Source organism: Coenobita brevimanus, chromosome 51 (assembly GCF_032717465.1).
Source record: "Coenobita brevimanus isolate Jiangsu-jjx chromosome 51, ASM3271746v2, whole genome shotgun sequence".
Lineage (NCBI taxonomy): Eukaryota > Metazoa > Arthropoda > Malacostraca > Decapoda > Coenobitidae > Coenobita > Coenobita brevimanus.
Genome location: NC_137004.1, coordinates 9,658,517 through 9,679,195, shown reverse-complemented (window position 1 = coordinate 9,679,195; position 20,679 = coordinate 9,658,517). Strand labels below are relative to the sequence as shown.

Here is a 20,679-nt window from a genome sequence, read left to right as displayed (position 1 = left end):
AGCTGTTACCCTTGTTGAAACAAGACAGGAGCAGGAGATGTTGTCAGTGTGGAGGCAGGCAGCAGAGTGCCCCGGCCCGCGCGACCTTCCCTTAAATACCCGTCTTCCCGATCCGACCCCATCCCACCCGCGAATGGGAAGGAGGCAGAAGCCGGGCTGCGATCGGGCAGAAATCACATATAAGGATTTCAGCAAGCGCGGCCCCCATGTCGACTCAGTCTCTCGCTCGCTCCCGCACCGTGCACATACCGTCTGACTCGGCGCCGCCATGCCACCCAAGACCTCCGGAAAGGCCGCTAAGAAGGCCGGCAAGGCCCAGAAGGCCATTGCCAAGGGAGACAAGAAGAAGAAGCGTAGGAGGAAGGAGAGCTACAGCATCTACATCTACAAAGTGCTCAAGCAGGTCCACCCTGACACCGGTGTTTCCTCCAAGGCGATGTCTATCATGAACTCTTTCGTGAATGACATCTTCGAGCGCATTGCTGCAGAGGCTTCACGCCTGGCACACTACAACAAGCGTTCAACCATCACCAGCCGGGAGATCCAGACGGCCGTCAGGCTGCTCCTCCCTGGCGAGCTGGCCAAGCACGCCGTGTCTGAAGGCACCAAGGCTGTCACCAAGTACACCTCCTCAAAGTAGAGAGGTTACACTCTTGGCCATTTACAGGGCAGGCCTCGTCCTGCAGGGCTGTTCGTAAGAGGTCGTAGGCTCCCTCGTCCTTCGGCACCAACACTGAGCTTCCATCCAGGCCCATGAGATTGGAGCAGCGTAGCCCTGGCAGGTGACGCTCTAGTGCAGCCACGGCGTCGTAGCTCGTCGCATGCCCGTCCTGTACCGGCACACGGAAAGCTGGAAATGCAGAGCGGGGAGGCGGACGCACAGCTACTGACACGGAGGGACGAGCAGCAGAGGGATCCCTGAGGGGAGGCCCAGTGCGTACTGCCGGAGAGGGGCCGTTTCCCTGGTGAGCACGCCTCGATCCCTTCCGTACCACGGGGGTAAAACTCTCATCTACATGCAGAGCGGGAGCAGCAGAGGGGGAGAGCTGAGTCGCAGCAGGAGCTTCCAAAGTGCCCTTCGTGGAAGAGAGAGATGGCGGAGCAGGTGCAACCTCCTCCATAGCCTCATGTCGGCGGGCTGCCTTAGCAGAGCGGAAAGAGTCACCTCGCAAGCGAGGTACCACTCCCGTAGATTTGGGTGTGGAGGGGTTTGCACCAGCGGCCTCGTGAGCTGACGAGAGGGAGCTCGAGTCAGAGCAGTGACGCTCCCTCTTTGTGCCTGTGGCAGGGCACGGGATGGAGGGCCTCGACTGAGGAAGCGGGAGGCGGGAATGCCCCTGGGGCCTAGGGATGCTGGATCCCTTCATGCTCACCGGAGCAGGCCAAAAAACTCAGTCAAAAACACACACACACACACACACACACACACACACACACACACACACCTCACACACACAACCACTCAAAAAAGCACAAGCAAACAAAAAACAGCAAAAGTGGCCAGGTCCCTACAGTGACGGGCAACCTATGCTCCCCGCCCTCTAAAGGGCGATGGGAGGCCCCGCCACTGCCCCTTTCGGGTCTTCCCTAGTCTAACAGAGCCGCCCTCACCGCCTCCTATAACCAGGCCCTAAAGGCCCCCCTTCATGGAAGTGCCCTAACGGCACCCCTTCAGGGTTCGGCGTCATACTACGGTGAGGGACACTAACGGCAGGCCAAAAAAAAAAAAAAAAACACCCAGACACTCAGTCACAAACACACACACACTCCCACTCACACCCAGGCAATCTGAGACTAAGTCTCAGAAAAAACCTGTAAAGCAAAAGAAAAGCTTCCTCAGTGCCAGAGACTAAGTCCAAACTGGCAAAAAACGAGGAGAAACAGGCGAAATTCTCCACGAGTGAATGAAACAGTGTTCACAGCTCGAGAGAAAACGGCCAGACCTCCGCACCCAACAGAGTCTGAGCTAGGAGTGACTCGGCCCGTTTGTTTGTTTGTTTGATATTCGTCCCAGTTTCCTGGGACACGGGCAAACAGAGAGCCCGTCACAGGTGCGCACTACTTGCGCGAACTTGCTTTAGCGAGGTGGAGGGTATTTCCTTACCGTAGTAATCAATATGTTTAATGGAGCACGGGCAACAATGCCAGCAGCGTCCATAAAGACGTCACCAGTTCGTTCAAGGGCCGAGTCCAGCTCAGACCTGAGCCTGGTGGTGGCTGGGCAGTCCAGAAGATAATGCAGAAGGGGCTCCTCACAGCTGGACAAGCAATGGGCACATGGGTCTGGCTCCATACCCCTAATTTGCTTATAGCAGAGAAACCCAAGACGCAATCTTCGAAGTCGGACTACAATAAAATTAGGTAGACCTGGGGGGAGCGACAGAAAGGAATAGGACGTGGCAGTAGCATACCATTTTGCAGAGCAAGAGCCCTCCGTGACCCAGAGCTGATGGTCCTCTAGGGATAGTCTTCCTATGGTGGCAGTGAGAGTGCGAATGAGGTGCGAGGGACTAGGGCGTAGTGGGAATGTGATGTCTGGGAGATCGCAAGCTGAGCGCGAAGCGTCATCAGCACGCTCGTTGCCACTAATTCCCACATGTCCCGGGAGCCAGTGAAGGTTAATCGTTGCGCCCCTACGGACAAGAAGTGATGCAAATGTATGAATCGCTGTTAGGAGAAAGACGTTGTCATGCAGCGATAAGGATTGTAATCTCTGAATGGAGGAAAGAGAGTCTGTGTGGATTACGACTCGATTATGACGATGGTGGTGAGCATGGCGCAATGCACCCAGGATGGCCGCAAGTTCCGCCTGGAAAGCGGATACACCTGAAGAGAGTCGCCAAGCTTCCACTAGTTGCCCAGAGACAAAAGCCGCTCCAGCTGCGCCATTAGGGGAAACAGAGCCATCAGTGTAGTAGATGGCTGAGTCTGGTGAGGCCAGAGCTGCCACCCTACTGAGACCCTCCTGGCGAAGGAGTGCTGGAATTGAGGAGCGGGGTTTAGCCTCCGATGGACCAATAATATTAAAAAGAGGAGGATCCCATGGCTGTGGATCAACGTATCCAGGAAAGGGAGAGTCGGGATCTTGACAGAGGCTCGCAGCAGCTCCCAATCCATGGATGGCAGCGGCCGTGGTGCGGGCCCAGTCACGCTGAGAGGCCGGCTCGGGGGGGCGGCAGAGAAGGCGTTTTAGGAGGGCAGAGACAGGCAGGTGAGGCAGGCACTGGATCAGCTTCAGGGTGACAACTGCCGCTCGCAACACAATGCGATGGGCCAGAGATGGCAGCCCACCCTCCATACGCAGATTGACCAGTCGGGTCCAGCGTGGAGCACCCAGCATAATGCGGAGGGCATCATTCTGGATGACCTCCAGAGATCTAGCGACTGGCGGAGCAAGGCCCGTCAAGCAGATGGCGCTGTAGTCCACCAAGGATCGGACTGCGTGTGTATAAAAGGTCCGTAGGACGGAAAATTATGCCCCCAAACTCCGCCTGGACAGATAGCGGAGAGCAGCCATGCGGGTGGATGCACGCTCCCTCAGGTACCGAACATGGCAGGCAAACTTGAGACCCGCATCAAGCCAGACCCCCAAGTACCGATGTGCAGTGACCATGGAGAGCTGATGGCCACTGAGTAGCAGTGGAAAGTCTGGGGGGCGGAGTCCAAATAGCAGGCACTTTGTCTTCTGGAAGTTAATTTTTAGGCCTAACTCAGCACACTTGGCATGGAGCCGAGAAAGGGCCAAGTCTGCCTGTCGGAAACAATCCCTTCTTGTAAATACAAGGGCAAGATCGTCTGCATAACAGAGGAGGGTGACGCCAGGCCCATAATCGAGAGTTAAGAGCCCCTCCATAAGGATATTAAACAGGAGGGGGCTTAGTACGTTCCCCTGTGGCGTGCCATTTAAATGTTTGCAAAAGTGTGAGAGGTGCCCCTGGAATCTGACCCCTGCAGAGCGATCCGTAAAGAAGTCCCTGATCCAGGCTAAAGGCCTGCCTCCCACACCCCTGTCTGCAAGGGCAGCCAGAATAACTGTAGGGCTGGCTAGTTCAAACGCCTTTTCAAGGTCGAGGAAGACGGCCATCCCCCTTCCCCCTCTCAGTTCCCCAAGGAAAGACGCGAGGCAGTGAGTGGCACTCCTACCATGGTGATACGCGAAAATCCTTGGGTGCAGTGGTCCCAGCCGCCAAGCGAGACGAGCCCGCACAATCCTCTCAGCCGTTTTTGCAATACAGCTAAGGAGGGAGATGGGGCGCATGGCGGTAGGATCACTAGGCTTAGGAATCGGGTGTATAACAGCCGCCTTCCACGACCTTGGCAGACGCCCCTCAGACCACGAGAGGTTGATCAGATCAAGTAGGCGCTCGCTGCCGCAATCCCCAGCATGTGACAGCAGTGAATACGTGATTCCGTCCAGTCCAGGCGCAGAGTCCCCCCTGTGGTGCAGTGCTTTTTGAACCTCCCCGCTGGTGATGGGACAATCAGCTGGGTCTGGCCTATCACAGGCAGCCTGAACTGCCGTGGCACGAGCGGTGCATAGCTGAGCCTGTAGAACCTGGACGGATTGCAGGAGATTGCTTGAAGCAGAGCGATCCGTGAAGTGCTGAGCGAGGCGGCTGGCCTCTGCGGCAGGATCAGGATGCGAGGGCGGCCGAGGAGGACGTGGATCGGAGATGGACCTGATTCTCCTCCACATCTCCCTGAGTGTGGAGTGAGCATCTAGGGTACGACACCATCCAATCCACGCCTCCTCCTTGAGGCGGCGTTTCTCTGTGGTGACGTGTCGCGTGACAGCCACCAGGTACCGACGGTGTGGAGATGTGCGACGCCGTCGGTACTGCCTGCGTGCCGCATTTAGCCGCCGGTTCAATTCCTTGACCTTGTTGCAGTAAATCCAGCCGTCCCGATAGCACCTCGCGGACCGACGCTGCAGGGGGATAGCAAGAGAGGCAGCCTGTGAAAAAATACTCGCCACCTGATCTGCTCGTCTCTCGAGGTCTGAGGCGGGAGGAGATGCAGCAAAGGCCCCAGCTAAGGCCTGTGCAAACGCCACCCAGTCGGCCCTGCGGAAGTCCCACCGCAAAGGAGGGGGCGGCATCGGTGGGAGTGGAGCAGTCGGCAGAGTGACCTCTAGGGCAAAATGATCACTGGCGAGGTGTCGGTGCAGCGACCATGTTGCCGAGCTCGCAAGGGGGGAGGACACAAACGCCAAGTCCAGACGCCCCCCGTCAATATGTGTGGCCTCAGTGGTGTCGTTTAATAGGGCAACACCACCCACCTCCTCCAGTATTAAAGAGATGTGTCGTCCTGCATCGTTGGGCCGAAGAGGCGAAGAGAGCAGGGCGTGGTGGGCATTGAAGTCGCCCCCAATGTACACAGCTCCCCTGGCAGCTTGGGAGAAAAGTTCCCCCAACTCCAGGGTGCTCCTCTGGCTCCGGTATACATTGTATACCGTTAGGGGCGACGTCGCCAGATGGAGAACCACGCCCTGAACCTCCACATCAGGTCCACAGAAAGGAGGGGGCTCACAATCCGTGCACTCGATGTGGTCCCGGACCAGAACGGCACATCCCCGTGTAACGCCACGAATATACGGGAGGAGATGGGTGGTGTATCCCAAGAGATGGAAAGAGGAATTGCCTGGGAGCAGGGTCTCCTGCAGGAGAATGACATCAGGGCGGTCCTTTGCGGCCGCTTCCTGCAAAAGGGGGAGCTTGCTCCGTGCTCCCAAGCAATTCCACTGGAGGAGCCTGAGAGAGCGGTCTACTGGCCGTCCGGCGACAGTTGCGGACGGTCGTTCTCCTGCAGCAGTGGTGAGGCCCTCTCCATCACTCTGGACCCTGATGGTATTAGGGTTTGCCTCAAACGATGACGCTGACGGGGCAGCTGTGCGGTAGACAGAGCATTGGGAGGTCGTGGCCTGACCCTCTTGGACGGCCGAGTTGTCCTGTGCGGTGTGGGACGAGGTCGCCCTGCCGAACGAGCTGGGCGGCGAGGGGACAGAGGAGCACCTAGGTTCGCCATCTTCCTCTCGATCGCCCGGTCCACGAGGCGATTGGCAGCTTCGGCAAGAGGCTCGGTTGGGAGAGGGATGTCGAGGGTGGAAGCTATTGTCTTTGCTAGGGTCGTCGCGAGCTCTATTGCAAAGGTCCTGAGCTCCTCCGTTGTGAAGGAGATCACTGGAGGAGCAGGAGCGAGGGGTGGACTGGGTGTGGAGGCAGACACTGGTGGCGGAATGGACATTGGCCGACTGGTCGCTACAGTGGGAAGTGGTGGCGAGACAGGCGGCTGTTGGCGGTGGACCTCTGCTGTGGTCTGTACCACAGTCAGAGCTGAGGGCAATGGAGGGAACTCTTGGTCGCTGAGAGGTGGTGGGCACTGAGTGAGAGGGCGGCGCTGTTGTCCCCAGACGAAGGTGCCTGGGGGAGCTGGAGTGGCACTGGCGGTTTGCTGCTCTTGCACCCACGCAACCTGCCTCTCTCGGCCCTGGTTCACCTTCTTGACCCTCGCAGGGCAACTGGGGTGCCAGGCATGGTGTCGCCCTGAGCAATTGGGGCATTTTGCTGTTGTCGGCTCTCCCGCTTTGAGCTGCTGCAGGCACTGCTCCGTGTCGTGTGCTCCACTGCATATCCCGCAGATGATGGGGCGGTTGCAGGTGGCGCGATGGTGGCCGAAACGATGACACCTGTAGCAGCGCAGCGGCTCGGGCGTGAAGGGGTGGAGATAAAACACCCCCCAATTGCCCAGGTCGACCGATTTTACTAGAGGTCCCCGCAGCGTTACACGGACCTGCAGCGTCTCCTCCCGCGTACGCTGATTTTGGCATCGTACTGCCTCTTCGATGAGGTCGTGTTGGAGTAGGATATTCACTGGCATACGCCGGGGATATCCCATCACCACCGCCTTTGTCGTATGGCCGCCTTGGGGCAGTTCGACGATCTTGACGATCGGGGCCTCCTCCTGTGCCACTGCTTTCAGGCGAAGGTACGATCCCTCTTCGGTGGGGATCAGCACACAGCTTTCATCGCGACCAAAGCGATTCATGGCCGCAAGGCCGGGCAGGTGTCGCTCCAGAGCCGCTACCGCGTCGTAGCTGGTGCTGAATCCTTCCTGAAGAGGGACCCGAAAGGCCGGGAAAGCAGAGTGTGGAGGCTGAGGAGCCGCAACTGTGACTGAGGGGCGTGCAGCGGGGGGAGGCCGCCAAGGCCCTGGAGGCTTCGATGCTGGTGGCAGTGCGTTTCCCTGCGGAGCTCGCCGTGTTTTACGCTTCACAGGGCTGAAGCCTTCATCATCAGGAGAGGCAGCAGGTACAGCAGAAGGGGCTGCAGGTAGTGTATGCTCCACATGGGGTGGCTCATTATGGCTGGTTGCGGTGGTAGGTCCCAAAGGAGCAGAAGGTGGCGTGGCAAGGTCAGGTGTCAGGCAGCAAGGGGCCTTGGGAGGAGTGGCAGCCTTACGGGTTGCGCCAGTGGCTGGTTCAATGGCAGAAGCATCTGAAACTCCCTCCATCGCCTCATGTACACGTGCAACCTTGGCCGCACGTGTGGAAGTGGAAGGGGGGGATGAGGCATCATCCTTAGGATTGGGAGAGAGCCTTGCAGGCCTGGAAGGGGAGGCGACAGGGGCCTCGCCAGACGTCGACGAGCGAGAGCTGGCATCAGATAGATGCCGCTCCCGCTTCGCACCTGGCACAGTTGCAGGGCCAGAAGGCCGCTGCTTGCAAGACTTAGGAGAGGAGCGTGGGCCAGTAGTCCCGCCAGGCGTCGACGAGCGAGAGCTGGCATCGGACAGACGCCGCTCTCGCTTCGCACCTGACACAGTAGCAGGGCGGACAGGCCTCTGCTTGGAAGACAAGGGGAGGGCTTGCCCTGTGGGCCTAGGGACCTGGGTCCCCTTCATGGTCTCCGCCAGACAGACGCGAACACAAACACTCACAGACACCACTCACACACATATACCACACACCCACCAAAACAGACACACAAAAGAAAAACACGGCAAAAAAAAGGCCCTACAGTAGAGGGGACCTAAAACTCCCCGCCCTCTAAAGGGCGACGAAGGAGACCCACTACTGCCCCGTGAGGGACTTAACCTAACCCTAACAGAAAAGCCGCCCCCAACGCTTCCTATAACCAGGCCCTAAAGGCCCCCCCTCATGGAAGTGCCCTAACGGCACCCCTTCAGGGTTCGGCGTCGTACCACGTTGGGGGACACTAGCGGCTGGCCGTGAAAAAAAAAAAAAAAAAAAAAAAAAAAAAACACCCCCACACACACAGGCTCGCTCACACACACACACACACACAAGCAAGCAGGGCCTATCTGTCAGAGACAGAGTCTCGCCCAAAACGAGAGAAACAACTGAAAATTGTTCTCAGTGAAAAGGACTAAGTCCAATGAAGCCAAAAGGTTCGAAAACTCCCGAAAATCTGTCTCAGGCAACGATACAGAGTCGATAGCTCGGGAGAGACTAGCCAGACGTCTTCTCACCACGAGAGCTAGACAGGGAGTGACTCGGCCCGTTTGTTTGTTTGTGAGATATTCGTCCCAGTTTCCTGGGACACGGGCAAACAGAGAGCCCGTCAGAGGTGCGCACTACTTGCGCGAACTTGCTTTATCGAGGTGGAGGGTAATTCCTTACCGTAGTAAGTAATATATTTAATGGAGCATTGGCAACAATGCCAGCAGCGTCCCTGAAGACATCACCAGTACGGGCTAGGGCCGAGTCGAGCTCAGACCTGAGCCTGGTGGTGGCTGGGCAGTCCAGAAGATAATGCAAAAGGGGCTCCTCACAGCTGGCCAAGCAATGTTCACACGGGTCTGGCTCCATACCCCTAATTTGCTTGTAGCAAAGAAACCCAAGACGCAATCTTCGAAGTCGGACTACAATAAAGTTAGGTAGTCCTGGGGGGAGCGACAGAAGGGAATACAACGTGGCAGTAGCATACCATTTTGCAGAGCAAGAGCCCTCCGTGACCCAGAGTTGATGGTCCTCTTGGGATAGTCTTCCTATGGTGGCAGTAAGAGTGCGGATGAGGTGCGAAGGACTAGGGCGTAATGGGAATGTGATGTCTGGGAGATCGCAAGCTGAGCGCGCCGCGTCATCAGCACGCTCGTTGCCACTAATTCCCACATGTCCCGGGAGCCAGTGAAGGTTAATCGTTGCGCCCCTATGGACAAGGAGTGATGCAAATGTATGAATCGCTGTTAGGAGAAAGACGTTGTCATGCAGCGAGAAGGATCGTAATCTCTGAATGGAGGAAAGAGAGTCTATGTGGATTATGACTCGACTGCGACGATGGTGGTGAGCATGGCGCAATGCACCCAGGATGGCCGCAAGTTCCGCCTGGAAAGCGGAGATACCTGAAGAGAGTTGCCAAGCTTCCACTATTTGCCCAGAGACAAAGGCCGCTCCAGCTGCGCCATTAGGGGAAACAGAGCCATCAGTGTAGTAGATGGCTGAGTCTGGTGAGGCCAGAGCTGCCACCCTACTGAGACCCTCCTGGCGAAGGAGTGCTGGAATCAAGGAGCGGGGTTTAGCCTCCGATGGACCAATAATATTAAAAAGAGGAGGATCCCATGGCGGTGGATCAACGTATCCAGGAAAGGGAGAGTCGGGATCTTGACAGAGGCTCGCAGCAGCTCCCAATCCATGGATGGCAGCAGCTGTGGTGCGGGCCCAGTCACGCTGAGGGGCCGGCTCGGGGGGGCGGCAGAGAAGGCGTTTTAGGAGGGCAGAGACAGGCAGGTGAGGCAGGCACTGGATCAGCTTCAGGGTGACAATTGCTGCCCGTAACACAATGCGATGGGCCAGAGATGGCAGCCCACCCTCCATACGCAGATTGACCAGTCGGGTCCAGCGTGGAGCACCCAGCATAATGCGGAGGGCATCATTCTGGATGACCTCCAGAGATCTAGCGACTGGCGGAGCAAGGCCCGTCAAGCAGATGGCGTTGTAGTCTACTAAGGATCGGATGGCGTGAATATAAAAGGTCCGGAGGACAGAAAATGATGCCCCCAAACTCCGCCTGGAGAGGTATCTGAGAGCAGCCATTCGGGTGGAAGCACGCTCCCTCAGATACCGTACATGGCAAGCAAAGGTGAGGCCCCCATCTAGCCAAACCCCCAGATACTGGTGGACGGTGACCATGGAGAGCTGATGACCTCCAAGCAGCAGTGGAAAGTCGGGGGGGCGGAGGCCAAAAGGCAGACACTTCGTCTTAGCAAAGTTGATTTTAAGGCCTAGCTCGTTGCACTTTGCATGCAACCGAGCAAGGGCCAAGTCCGCCTGTTTAAAACAGTCTCTCTGTGTAAACACGAGGGCCAGATCGTCAGCGTAACAGAGTAGTGTTATGCCAGGCCCATATTCGACAAAAAGGAGCTCCTCCATCAGGACATTGAACAGTATAGGGCTCAAAACGCTTCCCTGGGGGGTGCTATTGGTATGCGGGTGAAAAGGGGAGAGGTGCCCCTGAAAGCGGACCCCCGCAGTGCGGTCACTAAAAAAATCCAGGACCCAGGATATGAGCCTGCCCCCTACTCCCCTGGCCGCAAGAGCTGCCAAGATAATGGTTGGGTTCGCCAGTTCGAATGCCTTCTCGAGGTCGAGGAAGATGACCATCCCCCGTCCGCCCCTCAGCTCCCCAAGGAATGATGCAAGGCAGTGGGTGGCACTCCTGCCGGGGTGATATGCATAAATCCTTGGGTGCAGCGGTCCCAGCCGCCAAGCAAGACGAGCCCGTACAACCCTCTCAGCTGTCTTTGCAAAGCAACTGAGCAGGGAGATGGGGCGCATGGCAGTGGGATCGCGAGGTTTCGGAATCGGGTGGATGACCGCCATCTTCCACGACCTCGGTAGACGCCCCTCAGACCACGAGAGGTTGAGCAAATCAAGCAGACGCTCTCTACCGCAATCACCAGCATGACTTAAAATGGAGTACGTGACCCCATCGAGCCCCGGTGCAGTGTCCTCCCGGCGCCTCAGCGCTTTTTGAAGCTCTCCGCTGGTGATGGGACAGTCAGCGGGGTCAGGTGTATTGCACGCCGTCTGAATGGCCGCAATGCGAGAGGCGGACAGCTGCACTTGTAAGGCTCGGACAGACTGCGGAAGATTGGAAGAGGCTGAGCGGTCAGCGAAATGCTGGGCAAGACGGCTGGCCTCAGCGGCAGGGTCAGGGTGGGAGGGCGGACGAGGAGGACGTGGATCGGAGATGGACCTGATTCTCCCCCACATCTCACGGAGTGTGGAGTGAGAATCCAGGGTGCGACACCATCCGATCCACGCCTCCTATTTAAGGCGACGCTTTTCAGTAACCACATGCCGGGTCACAGCAACCAGGTACCGGCGGTGCGGAGATGTTCGGCGCCGCCGGTACTGCCTGCGTGCTGCATTTAGCCTATGGTTCAATTCCCTGACCCTGTCGCAGTAAAACCAGCCGTCCCGGTAGCATCCCGCCGAGCGCCGCTGCAATGGAATGGCAAGAGAGGCAGTGTGCGAAAACATATTTGCTGCTTGATTTGCCCGGCTCTCGAGGTCTGAGGAGGGAGAGGATGTCGCAAAGGCCGCCGTGAGAGCACGGTCAAAGGCCGCCCAATCCGCCTTGCGTAGATCCCATCGTGGTGTGGGAGGGGGGGAGGGGGGAGGGGGGCGAGAGGCAAGCCAACAAGAGTAGCGAAGTGGTCACTCGCAAGGTGTGGGTGGAGTGACCATGACGCCAGGCCTGACAGAGGGGTTGAGACAAAGGAGAGGTCGAGGCGACCTCCTCCAATATGAGTGGGCTCTGTCGTGTTGTTTAGGAGGGAGACACCACCCATCTCCTCCAGAAGTAAAGAAATATGCCGTCCTGCTTCATTGGACTGAAGAGGCGATGATAGAAGGGCGTGGTGGGCATTGAAGTCGCCCCCAATGTACACGGCCCCCCTGGCAGCTTGGGAGAAAAGTTCCCCCAACTCCAGGGTGCTCCTCTGGCTTCGGTATACGTTGTATACCGTCAGGGGCGACATAGCCAGATGGAGGACCACGCCCTGAACCTCCACATCTGGTCCACAGAAAGGAGGGGACTCACAATCCGTGCACGCGATGTGGTCCCGGACCAGAACGGCACATCCCCGTGTAACGCCACGAATATACGGGAGGAGATGGGTGGTGTATCCCGAGAGATGGAAAGTGGAATTGCCTGGGAGCAGGGTCTCCTGCAGGAGAATGACATGAGGGCGGTCCCGTGCGGCCGCCTCCTGCAAAAGGGGGAGCTTGCTCCGTGCTCCCAAGCAATTCCACTGGAGGAGCCTGAGAGAGCGGTCTACTGGCCGTCCGGTGACAGTTGCGGACGGTCGTTCTCCTGCAGCAGTGGTGAGGCCCTGTCCATCACTTTGGACCCTGATGGTGGTAGGGTTTGCCCCAAACGATGTCGATGACGAGGCAGCTGTGCGGCCGAAGGCAGAGCATTGGGAGGTCGTGACCTGACTCTCTTGGGCGGGCGAGCAGACCTGTGCGGTGTGGGACGGGGTCGCCCTGCAGAACGAGCTGGGCGGCGAGGGGACAGAGGAGCACCTAGGCTCGCCATCTTCCTTTCGATCGCCTGGTCCACTAGGCGATTGGCAGCTTCGGCAAGGGGCTCTGTTGGGAGAGGGATGTCGAGGGTTAAGGCGACTGTTTTGGCGAGGGTCAGCGCCAGCTCCGTGGCAAAGGTCCTGAGCTCCTCCATTGTGAATGAGATCACTGGAGGAGCAGGAGCGGTTGGTGGACTGGGTGTGGAGCCAGGCACTGGTGGTGGAACAGGCAGTGGCTGGCTGGTCTCTACAGGTGGAAGTGCTGGCGAGACAGGCGGCTGCTGGCGGTGGACCTCGGCTGTGGTCTGGACCACAGTCAGAGCTGAGGGCAATGGAGGGAACTCCTGGTCGCTGAGAGGTGGTGGGCACTGGATGAGAGGGCGGCGCTGTGTGCCCAAGATGAAAGTGCCAGGGGGAGCTGGAGTAGCGCTGGCGGCCTGGTTCTCCTGCACAAACGCTACCTGCCTCTCCCGACCCTGGTTCACTCGAAGAACCCACGCGGGGCAGCTGGGGTCCAGGCGTGGTGTCGCCCGGAGCAGTTGGGGCACTTGGCCGCAACTGGTTGTTTCTCCTTGTACCACTGGAGGCACTCGGCCGTGTCGTGGCCGCCACTGCACATGCCGCAGATGACGGGGCGGTTGCAGTTGGCACGGTGGTGCCCGTAGCGCTGGCAGCGGTAGCAACGGAGAGGCTCCGGGGTGAAGGGGCGAAGGTGATACGTTCCCCAGTTCCCTAGGTCGATGGAAGGGATCAGAGGACCCCGCAGGGTGACAACGACCTGACGAGTCTCTTCCCGGGTCCGCGTTTTCTGGCAGCGGGTCGCCTCTTCGACCTGAGGGTGGTGAAGGAGGATCTCCAAAGGCATTCTCAAGGGATAACCCATGACAACCGCCTTCGTCGACTGTTGGCCGGGCGTCAGCTCGACTAGTTTCACAGGGCAGGCCTCGTCCTGCATAGCTGATCTCAATAGGTCGTAGGCTCCCTCGTCCTTCGGCACCAACACCGAGCTGCCATCTCGACCTATCAGGTTGGAGCAGCGTAGCCCTGGCAGGTGACGCTCTAGTGCAGCCACGGCGTCGTAGCTCGTCGCATGGCCGTCCTGTACCGGCACACGGAAAGCTGGAAATGCAGAGCGGGGAGGCGGACGCACAGCTACTGACACGGAGGGACGAGCAGCAGTGGGATCCCTGAGGGGAGGCCCAGTGCGTACTGCCGGAGAAGGGCCGTTTCCCTGGCGAGCACGCCTCGATCCCTTGCGTATCACGGGGGTGAAACCCTCATCTTCCTGCAGAGCGGGATCAGCAGAGGGGGGGAGCTGAGTCGCAGCAGGAGCCTCCGAAGTGCCCTTGGTGGAAGAGAGAGATGGTGGAGTGGGTGCAACCTCCTCCATAGCCTCATGTCGGCGGGCCGCCTTGGCAGAGCGGGTAGAGTCACCACGCAAGCGAGGTGCCACTCTCGTGGATGTTAGTGTGGAGGGGTTTGCACACGCGGCCTCGTGAGCTGACGAGAGAGAGCTCGAGTCAGAGCAGTGACGCTCCCTCTTTGTGCCTGTGGCAGGGCACGGGATGGAGGGCCTCGACTGAGGAAGCGGGAGGCGGGAATGCCCCTGGGGCCTAGGGATGCTGGATCCCTTCATGCTCACCGGAGCAGGCCAAAAAACTCAGTCAAAAAACACACACACACACACACACACACCTCACACACACAACCACTCAAAAAAGCACAAGCAAACAAAAAACAGCAAAAGTGGCCAGGTCCCTACAGTGACGGGCAACCTATGCTCCCCGCCCTCTAAAGGGCGATGGGAGGCCCCGCCACTGCCCCTTTCGGGTCTTCCCTAGTCTAACAGAGCCGCCCTCACCGCCTCCTATAACCAGGCCCTAAAGGCCCCCCTTCATGGAAGTGCCCTAACGGCACCCCTTCAGGGTTCGGCGTCGTACTACGGTGAGGGACACTAACGGCAGGCCAAAAAAAAAAAAACACCCACACACTCAGTCACAAACACACACACACTCCCACTCACACCCAGGCAATCTGAGACTAAGTCTCAGAAAAAACCTGTAAAGCAAAAGAAAAGCTTCCTCAGTGCCAGAGACTAAGTCCAAACTGGCAAAAAACGAGGAGAAACAGGCGAAATTCTCCACGAGTGAATGAAACAGTGTTCACAGCTCGAGAGAAAACGGCCAGACCTCCGCACCCGACAGAGTCTGAGCTAGGAGTGACTCGGCCCGTTTGTTTGTTTGTTTGATATTCGTCCCAGTTTCCTGGGACACGGGCAAACTGAGAGCCCGTCAGAGGTGCGCACTACTTGCACGAACTTGCTTTAGCGAGGTGGAGGATAATCCTTTACCGTAGTAATCAATATGTTTAATGGAGCACGGGCAACAACGGCTGCAGCGTCCATAAAGACGTCACCAGTTCGTTCAAGGGGCGAGTCCAGCTCAGACCTGAGCATGGTGGTGGCTGGGCAGTCCAGAAGATAATGAAGAAGGGGCTCCTCACAGCTGGACAAGCAATGGGCACATGGGTCTGGCTCCATACCCACAATTTGCTTATAGCAGAGAAACCCAAGACGCAATCTTCGAAGCCGGACTACAATAAAATTAGGTAGACCTGGGGGGGGCAGCAGGAGGGAATAGGACGTGGCAGTAGCATACCATTTTGCAGAGCAAGAGCCCTCCGTGACCCAGAGCTGATGGTCCTCTAGGGATAGTCTTCCTATGGTGGCAGTGAGAGTGCGAATGAGGTGCGAGGGACTAGGTCGTAGTGGAAATGTGATGTCTGGAAGATCACAAGCTGAGCGCGCAGCGTGATCAGCACGTTCGTTGCCACTGATTCCCACATGTCCCGGGAGCCAGTGCAGGTTAATCGTTGCGCCCCTATGGACAAGAAGTGATGCGAATGTATGGATCGCTGTTAGGAGGAAGACGTTGTCATGCAGCGAGAAAGATCGTAATCTCTGAATCGAGGAAAGAGAGTCTGTGTGGATTATGACTCGGTTGCGACGATGGTGGTGAGCATGGCGCAAAGCACCCAGGATGGCCCCAAGTTCCGCCTGGAAAGCGGATACACCTGAAGAGAGTCGCCAAGCTTCCACTATTTGCCCAGTGACAAAGGCTGCTCCAGCTGCGCCATTGGGGGAAACAGAGCCATCAGTGTAATAGATGGCTGAGTCTGGTAAGGCCAGAGCTGCCACCCTACTGAGACCCTCCTGGCGAAGGAGTGCTGGAATCGAGGAGCGGGGTTTAGCCTCCGATGGACAAAATATATTAAAAAGAGGAGGATCCCATGGCGGTGGATCAACATATTCGGAAAAGGGGGAGTCGGGGTCTTGACAGAGGCTCGCCGCAGCTCCCAGTCCATGGATGACAGCAGCCGTGTTGCGAGCCCAGTCACGCTGAGGGGCCGGCTCAGGTGGGCGGCTGAGAAGGCGTTTTAGGAGGGCAGTGACGGGCAGGTGAGGCAGGCACTGGATCATCTTCAGTGTGACGATTGCCGCTCGTAACATAATGCGATGGGCCAGAGACGGCACCCCGCCCTCCATACGCAGATTTACAATCCGGGTCCAACGTGGAGCACCCAGCATGATGCGGAGTGCATCGTTCTGGATGACCTCCAGAGATCGAGACACTGGTGGAGTGAGACCAGTTAGACAGATGGCACTGTAGTCCACCAGAGATCGGATTGCGTGAATATAAAAGGTCCGGAGGACAGAAAATGATGCCCCCAAACTCCGCCTGGAGAGGTATCTGAGAGCAGCCATTCGGGTGGAAGCACGTTCCCTCAGATACCGTACATGGCAAGCAAAGGTGAGGCCCCCATCTAGCCAAACCCCCAGATACTGGTGGACGGTGACCATTGAGAGCTGATGACCTCCAAGCAGCAGTGGAAAGTCGGGGGGGCGGAGGCCAAAAGGCAGACACTTCGTCTTAGCAAAGTTGATTTTAAGCCCTAGCTCGTTGCACTTTGCGTGTAACCGAGAAAGGGCCAAGTCTGCCTGTTGAAAACAGTCTCTCCGTGTAAACACGAGGGCCAGATCGTCAGCGTAACAGAGTAGAGTTATGCCAGGCCCATATTCAACAAAAAGGAGCTCCTCCATCAGGACATTGAACAGGATAGGGCTCAAAACTCTTCCCTGGGGGGTGCCATTGGTATGCGGGTGAAAAGGGGAGAGGTGCCCCTGAAAGCGGACCCCCGCAGTGCGGTCACTAAAAAAATCCCGGACCCAGGATATGAGCCTGCCCCCTACTCCCCTGGCCGCAAGAGCTGCCAAGATAACGGTGGGGTTCGCCAGTTCGAATGCCTTCTCGAGGTCGAGGAAGATGGCCATCCCCCGTCCGCCCCTCAGCTCCCCAAGGAATGATGCAAGGCAGTGGGTGGCACTCCTGCCTGGGTGATATGCATAAATCCTTGGGTGCAGCGGTCCCAGCCGCCAAGCAAGACGAGCCCGCACAACCCTCTCAGCTGTCTTTGCAAAGCAACTGAGCAGGGAGATGGGGCGCATGGCAGTGGGATCGCGAGGTTTCGGAATCGGGTGGATGACCGCCATCTTCCACGACCTCGGTAGACGCCCCTCAGACCACGAGAGGTTGAGCAAATCAAGCAGACGCTCTCTACCGCAATCTCCAGCATGACTTAAAATGGAGTACGTTACCCCATCGAGCCCCGGTGCAGTGTCTTCCCGGCGCCTCAGCGCTTTTTGAAGCTCTCCGCTGGTGATGGGACAGTCAGCGGGGTCAGGTGTATTGCACGCCGTCTGAATGGCCGCAATGCGAGAGGCGGACAGCTGCACTTGTAAGGCTCGGACAGACTGCGGGAGATTGGAAGAGGCTGAGCGGTCAGCGAAATGCTGGGCAAGACGGCTGGCCTCAGCGGCAGGGTCAGGGTGAGAGGGCGGACGAGGAGGACGTGGATCGGAGATGAACCTGATTCTCCCCCACATCTCACGGAGCGTGGAGTGAGAATCCAGGGTGCGACACCATCCGATCCACGCCTCCTCTTTAAGGCGACGCTTTTCAGTAACCACATGCCGAGTCACAGCAACCAGGCACCGGCGGTGCGGAGATGTTCGGCGCCGCCGGTACTGCCTGCGTGCTGCATTCAGCCTATGGTTCAATTCCCTGACCCTGTCGCAGTAAAACCAGCCGTCCCGGTAGCATCTCGCCGAGCGCCGCTGCAATGGAATGGCAAGAGAGGCAGCGTGCGAAAACATATTTGCTGCTTGATTTGCCCGGCTCTCGAGGTCTGAGGCGGGAGAGGATGTCGCAAAGGCCGCCGTGAGAGCACGGTCAAAGGCCGCCCAATCCGCCTTGCGTAGATCCCATCGTGGTGTGGGAGGCGGGGGAGGGGGGAGGGGGGCGAGAGGCAAGCCAACAAGAGTAGCGAAGTGGTCACTCGCAAGGTGTGGGTGGAGTGACCATGACGCCAGGCCTGACAGAGGGGTTGAGACAAAGGAGAGGTCGAGGCGACCTCCTCCAATATGAGTGGGCTCTGTCGTGTTGTTTAGGAGGGAGACACCACCCATCTCCTCCAGAAGTAAAGAAATGTGCCGTCCTGCTTCATTGGACTGAAGAGGCGATGACAGAAGGGCGTGGTGGGCATTGAAGTCGCCCCCAATGTACACGGCCCCCCTGGCAGCTTGGGAGAAAAGTTCCCCCAACTCCAGGGTGCTCCTCTGGCTTCGGTATACATTGTAAACCGTCAGGGGCGACGTCGCCAGATGGAGAACCACGCCCTGAACCTCCACATCAGGTCCACAGAAAGGAGGGGACTCACAATCCGTGCACGCGATGTGGTCCCAGACCAGAACGGCACATCCCCGTGTAACGCCACGAATATACGGGAGGAGATGGGTGGTGTATCCCGAGAGATGGAAAGTGGAATTGCCTGGGAGCAGGGTCTCCTGCAGGAGAATGACATCAGGGCGGTCCCGTGCGGCCGCCTCCTGCAAAAGGGGGAGCTTGCTCCGTGCTCTCAAGCAATTCCACTGGAGGAGCCTGAGAGAGCGGTCTACTGGCCGTCCGGCGACAGTTGCGGACGGTCGTTCTCCTGCAGCAGTGGTGAGGCCCTGTCCATCACTTTGGACCCTGATGGTGGTAGGGTTTGCCCCAAACGATGACGCTGACGAGGCAGCTGTTCGGTGGAAGACAGCGCATTGGGAGGTCGTGGCTTTACCCTCTTGGACGAGCGAGCTGTCCTGTGCGGTGTGGGACGGGGTCGCCCTGCCGAACGAGCTGGGCGGCGAGGGGACAGAGGAGCACCTAGGCTCGCCATCTTCCTTTCGATCGCCTGGTCCACTAGGCAATTGGCAGCCTCGGCAAGGGGCTCTGTTGGGAGAGGGATGTCGAGGGTTAAGGCGACTGTTTTGGCGAGGGTCAGCGCCAGCTCCATGGCAAAGGTCCTGAGCTCCTCCGTTGTGAATGAGATCACCGGAGGAGCAGGAGCGGTTGGTGGACTGGGTGTGGAGCCAGGCACTGGTGGCGGAACAGTCAGTGGCTGGCTGGTCTCTACAGGTGGAAGTGCTGGCGAGACAGGCGGCTGCTGGCGATGGACCTCGGCTGTGGTCTGGACCACAGTCAGGGCTGAGGGCAATGGAGGGAACTCCTGGTCGCTGAGAGGTGGTGGGCGCTGGATGAGAGGGCGGCGCTGTTGGCCCAAATGAAAGTGCCAGGGGGAGCTGGAGTGGCGCTGGTGGCCTGGCTTTCCTTTACAAAAGCAACCTGCCTCTCTCGACCCTGGTTCACTCGGTGAACCCTCGCGGGGCAGCTGGGGTGCCAGGCGTGGTGTCGTCCGGAGCAGTTGGGGCACTTGGCCGCAACTGGTTGCTTCGCCTTGTACCGCTGGAGGCACTCGGCCGTGTCGTGGCCGCCACTGCACATGCCGCAGATGACGGGGCGGTTGCAGTTGGCACGGTGGTGCCCGTAGCGTTGGCAGCGGTAGCAACGGAGAGGCTCTGGGGTGAAGGGGCGAAGGTGATATGTTCCCCAGTTCCCCAGGTCTATGGCAGGGATCAGAGGACCCCGCAGGGTGACAATGACCTGTCGAGTCTCCTCTCGGGTCCGCGTGTTTTGGCATCGGGTTGCCTCCTCGACTTGAGGGTGGTGAAGGAGAATCTCTATGGGCATTCTCAAGGGATAGCCCATGACCACTGCCTTTGTAGACTGTTGACCAGGCATCAGCTCTACTAGCTTTACAGGGCAGGCCTCGTCCTGCAGGGCTGTTCTTAAGAGGTCGTAGGCTCCCTCGTCCTTTGGCACCAACACTGAGCTTCCATCCCAACCCATGAGATTGGAGCAGCGTAGCCCTGGCAGGTGACGCTCTAGTGCAGCCACAGCGTCGTAGCTCGTCGCATGCCCGTCCTGGACCGGCACACGGAAAGCTGGAAATGCAGAGCGGGGAGGCGGACGCACAGCTACCGACACGGAGGGACGAGCAGCAGAGGGATCCCTGAGGGGAGGCCCAGTGTGCACTGCCGGAGAAGGGCCGTTTCCCTGGCGAGCACGCCTCGATCCCTTGCGTATCACGGGTGTGAAACCCTCATCTTCCTGCAGAGCGGGATCAGCAGAGGGGGGGAGCTGAGTCGCAGCAGGAGCCTCCGAAGTGCCCCTGGTGGAAGAGAGAGATGGTGGAGCAGGTGTAACCTCCTCCATAGCCTCATGTCGGCGGGCCGCCTTGGCAGAGCGGGTAGAGTCACCACGCAAGCGAGGTGCCACTCTCGTGGATGTTGGTGTAGAGGGGTTAGCACACGCGGCCTCGTGAGCTGACGAGAGGGAGCTCGAGTCAGAGCAGTGACGCTCCCTCTTTGTGCCTGTGGCAGGGCACGGGATGGAGGGCCTCGACTGAGGAAGCGGGAGGCGGGAATGCCCCTGGGGCCTAGGGATGCTGGATCCCTTCATGCTCACCGGAGCAGGCCAAAAAACTCAGTCAAAAACACACACACACACACACACACACACACACACAACCACTCAAAAAAGCACAAGCAAACAAAAACAGCAAAAGTGGCCAGGTCCCTACAGTGACGGGCAACCTATGCTCCCCGCCCTCTAAAGGGCGATGGGAGGCCCCGCCACTGCCCCTTTCGGGTCTTCCCTAGTCTAACAGAGCCGCCCTCACCGCCTCCTATAACCAGGC

At 58.4% G+C, this 20,679-nt stretch overlaps 1 protein-coding gene across 1 annotated transcript in view; it reads left to right on the top strand.

Moving 5' to 3' along the window:
* Nucleotides 1-268: 268 nt before the first annotated feature.
* LOC145400082 (histone H2B) overlaps nucleotides 269-20,679 on the top strand; it is a 99,459-nt gene continuing 79,048 nt past the window's right edge. The window contains exon 1 of the mRNA XM_080272585.1: nucleotides 269-644. Within this exon, the coding sequence (XP_080128711.1) occupies nucleotides 269-640 (372 nt within the window). The 3' untranslated portion in view covers nucleotides 641-644. The remainder of the gene's footprint in view (nucleotides 645-20,679) is intronic.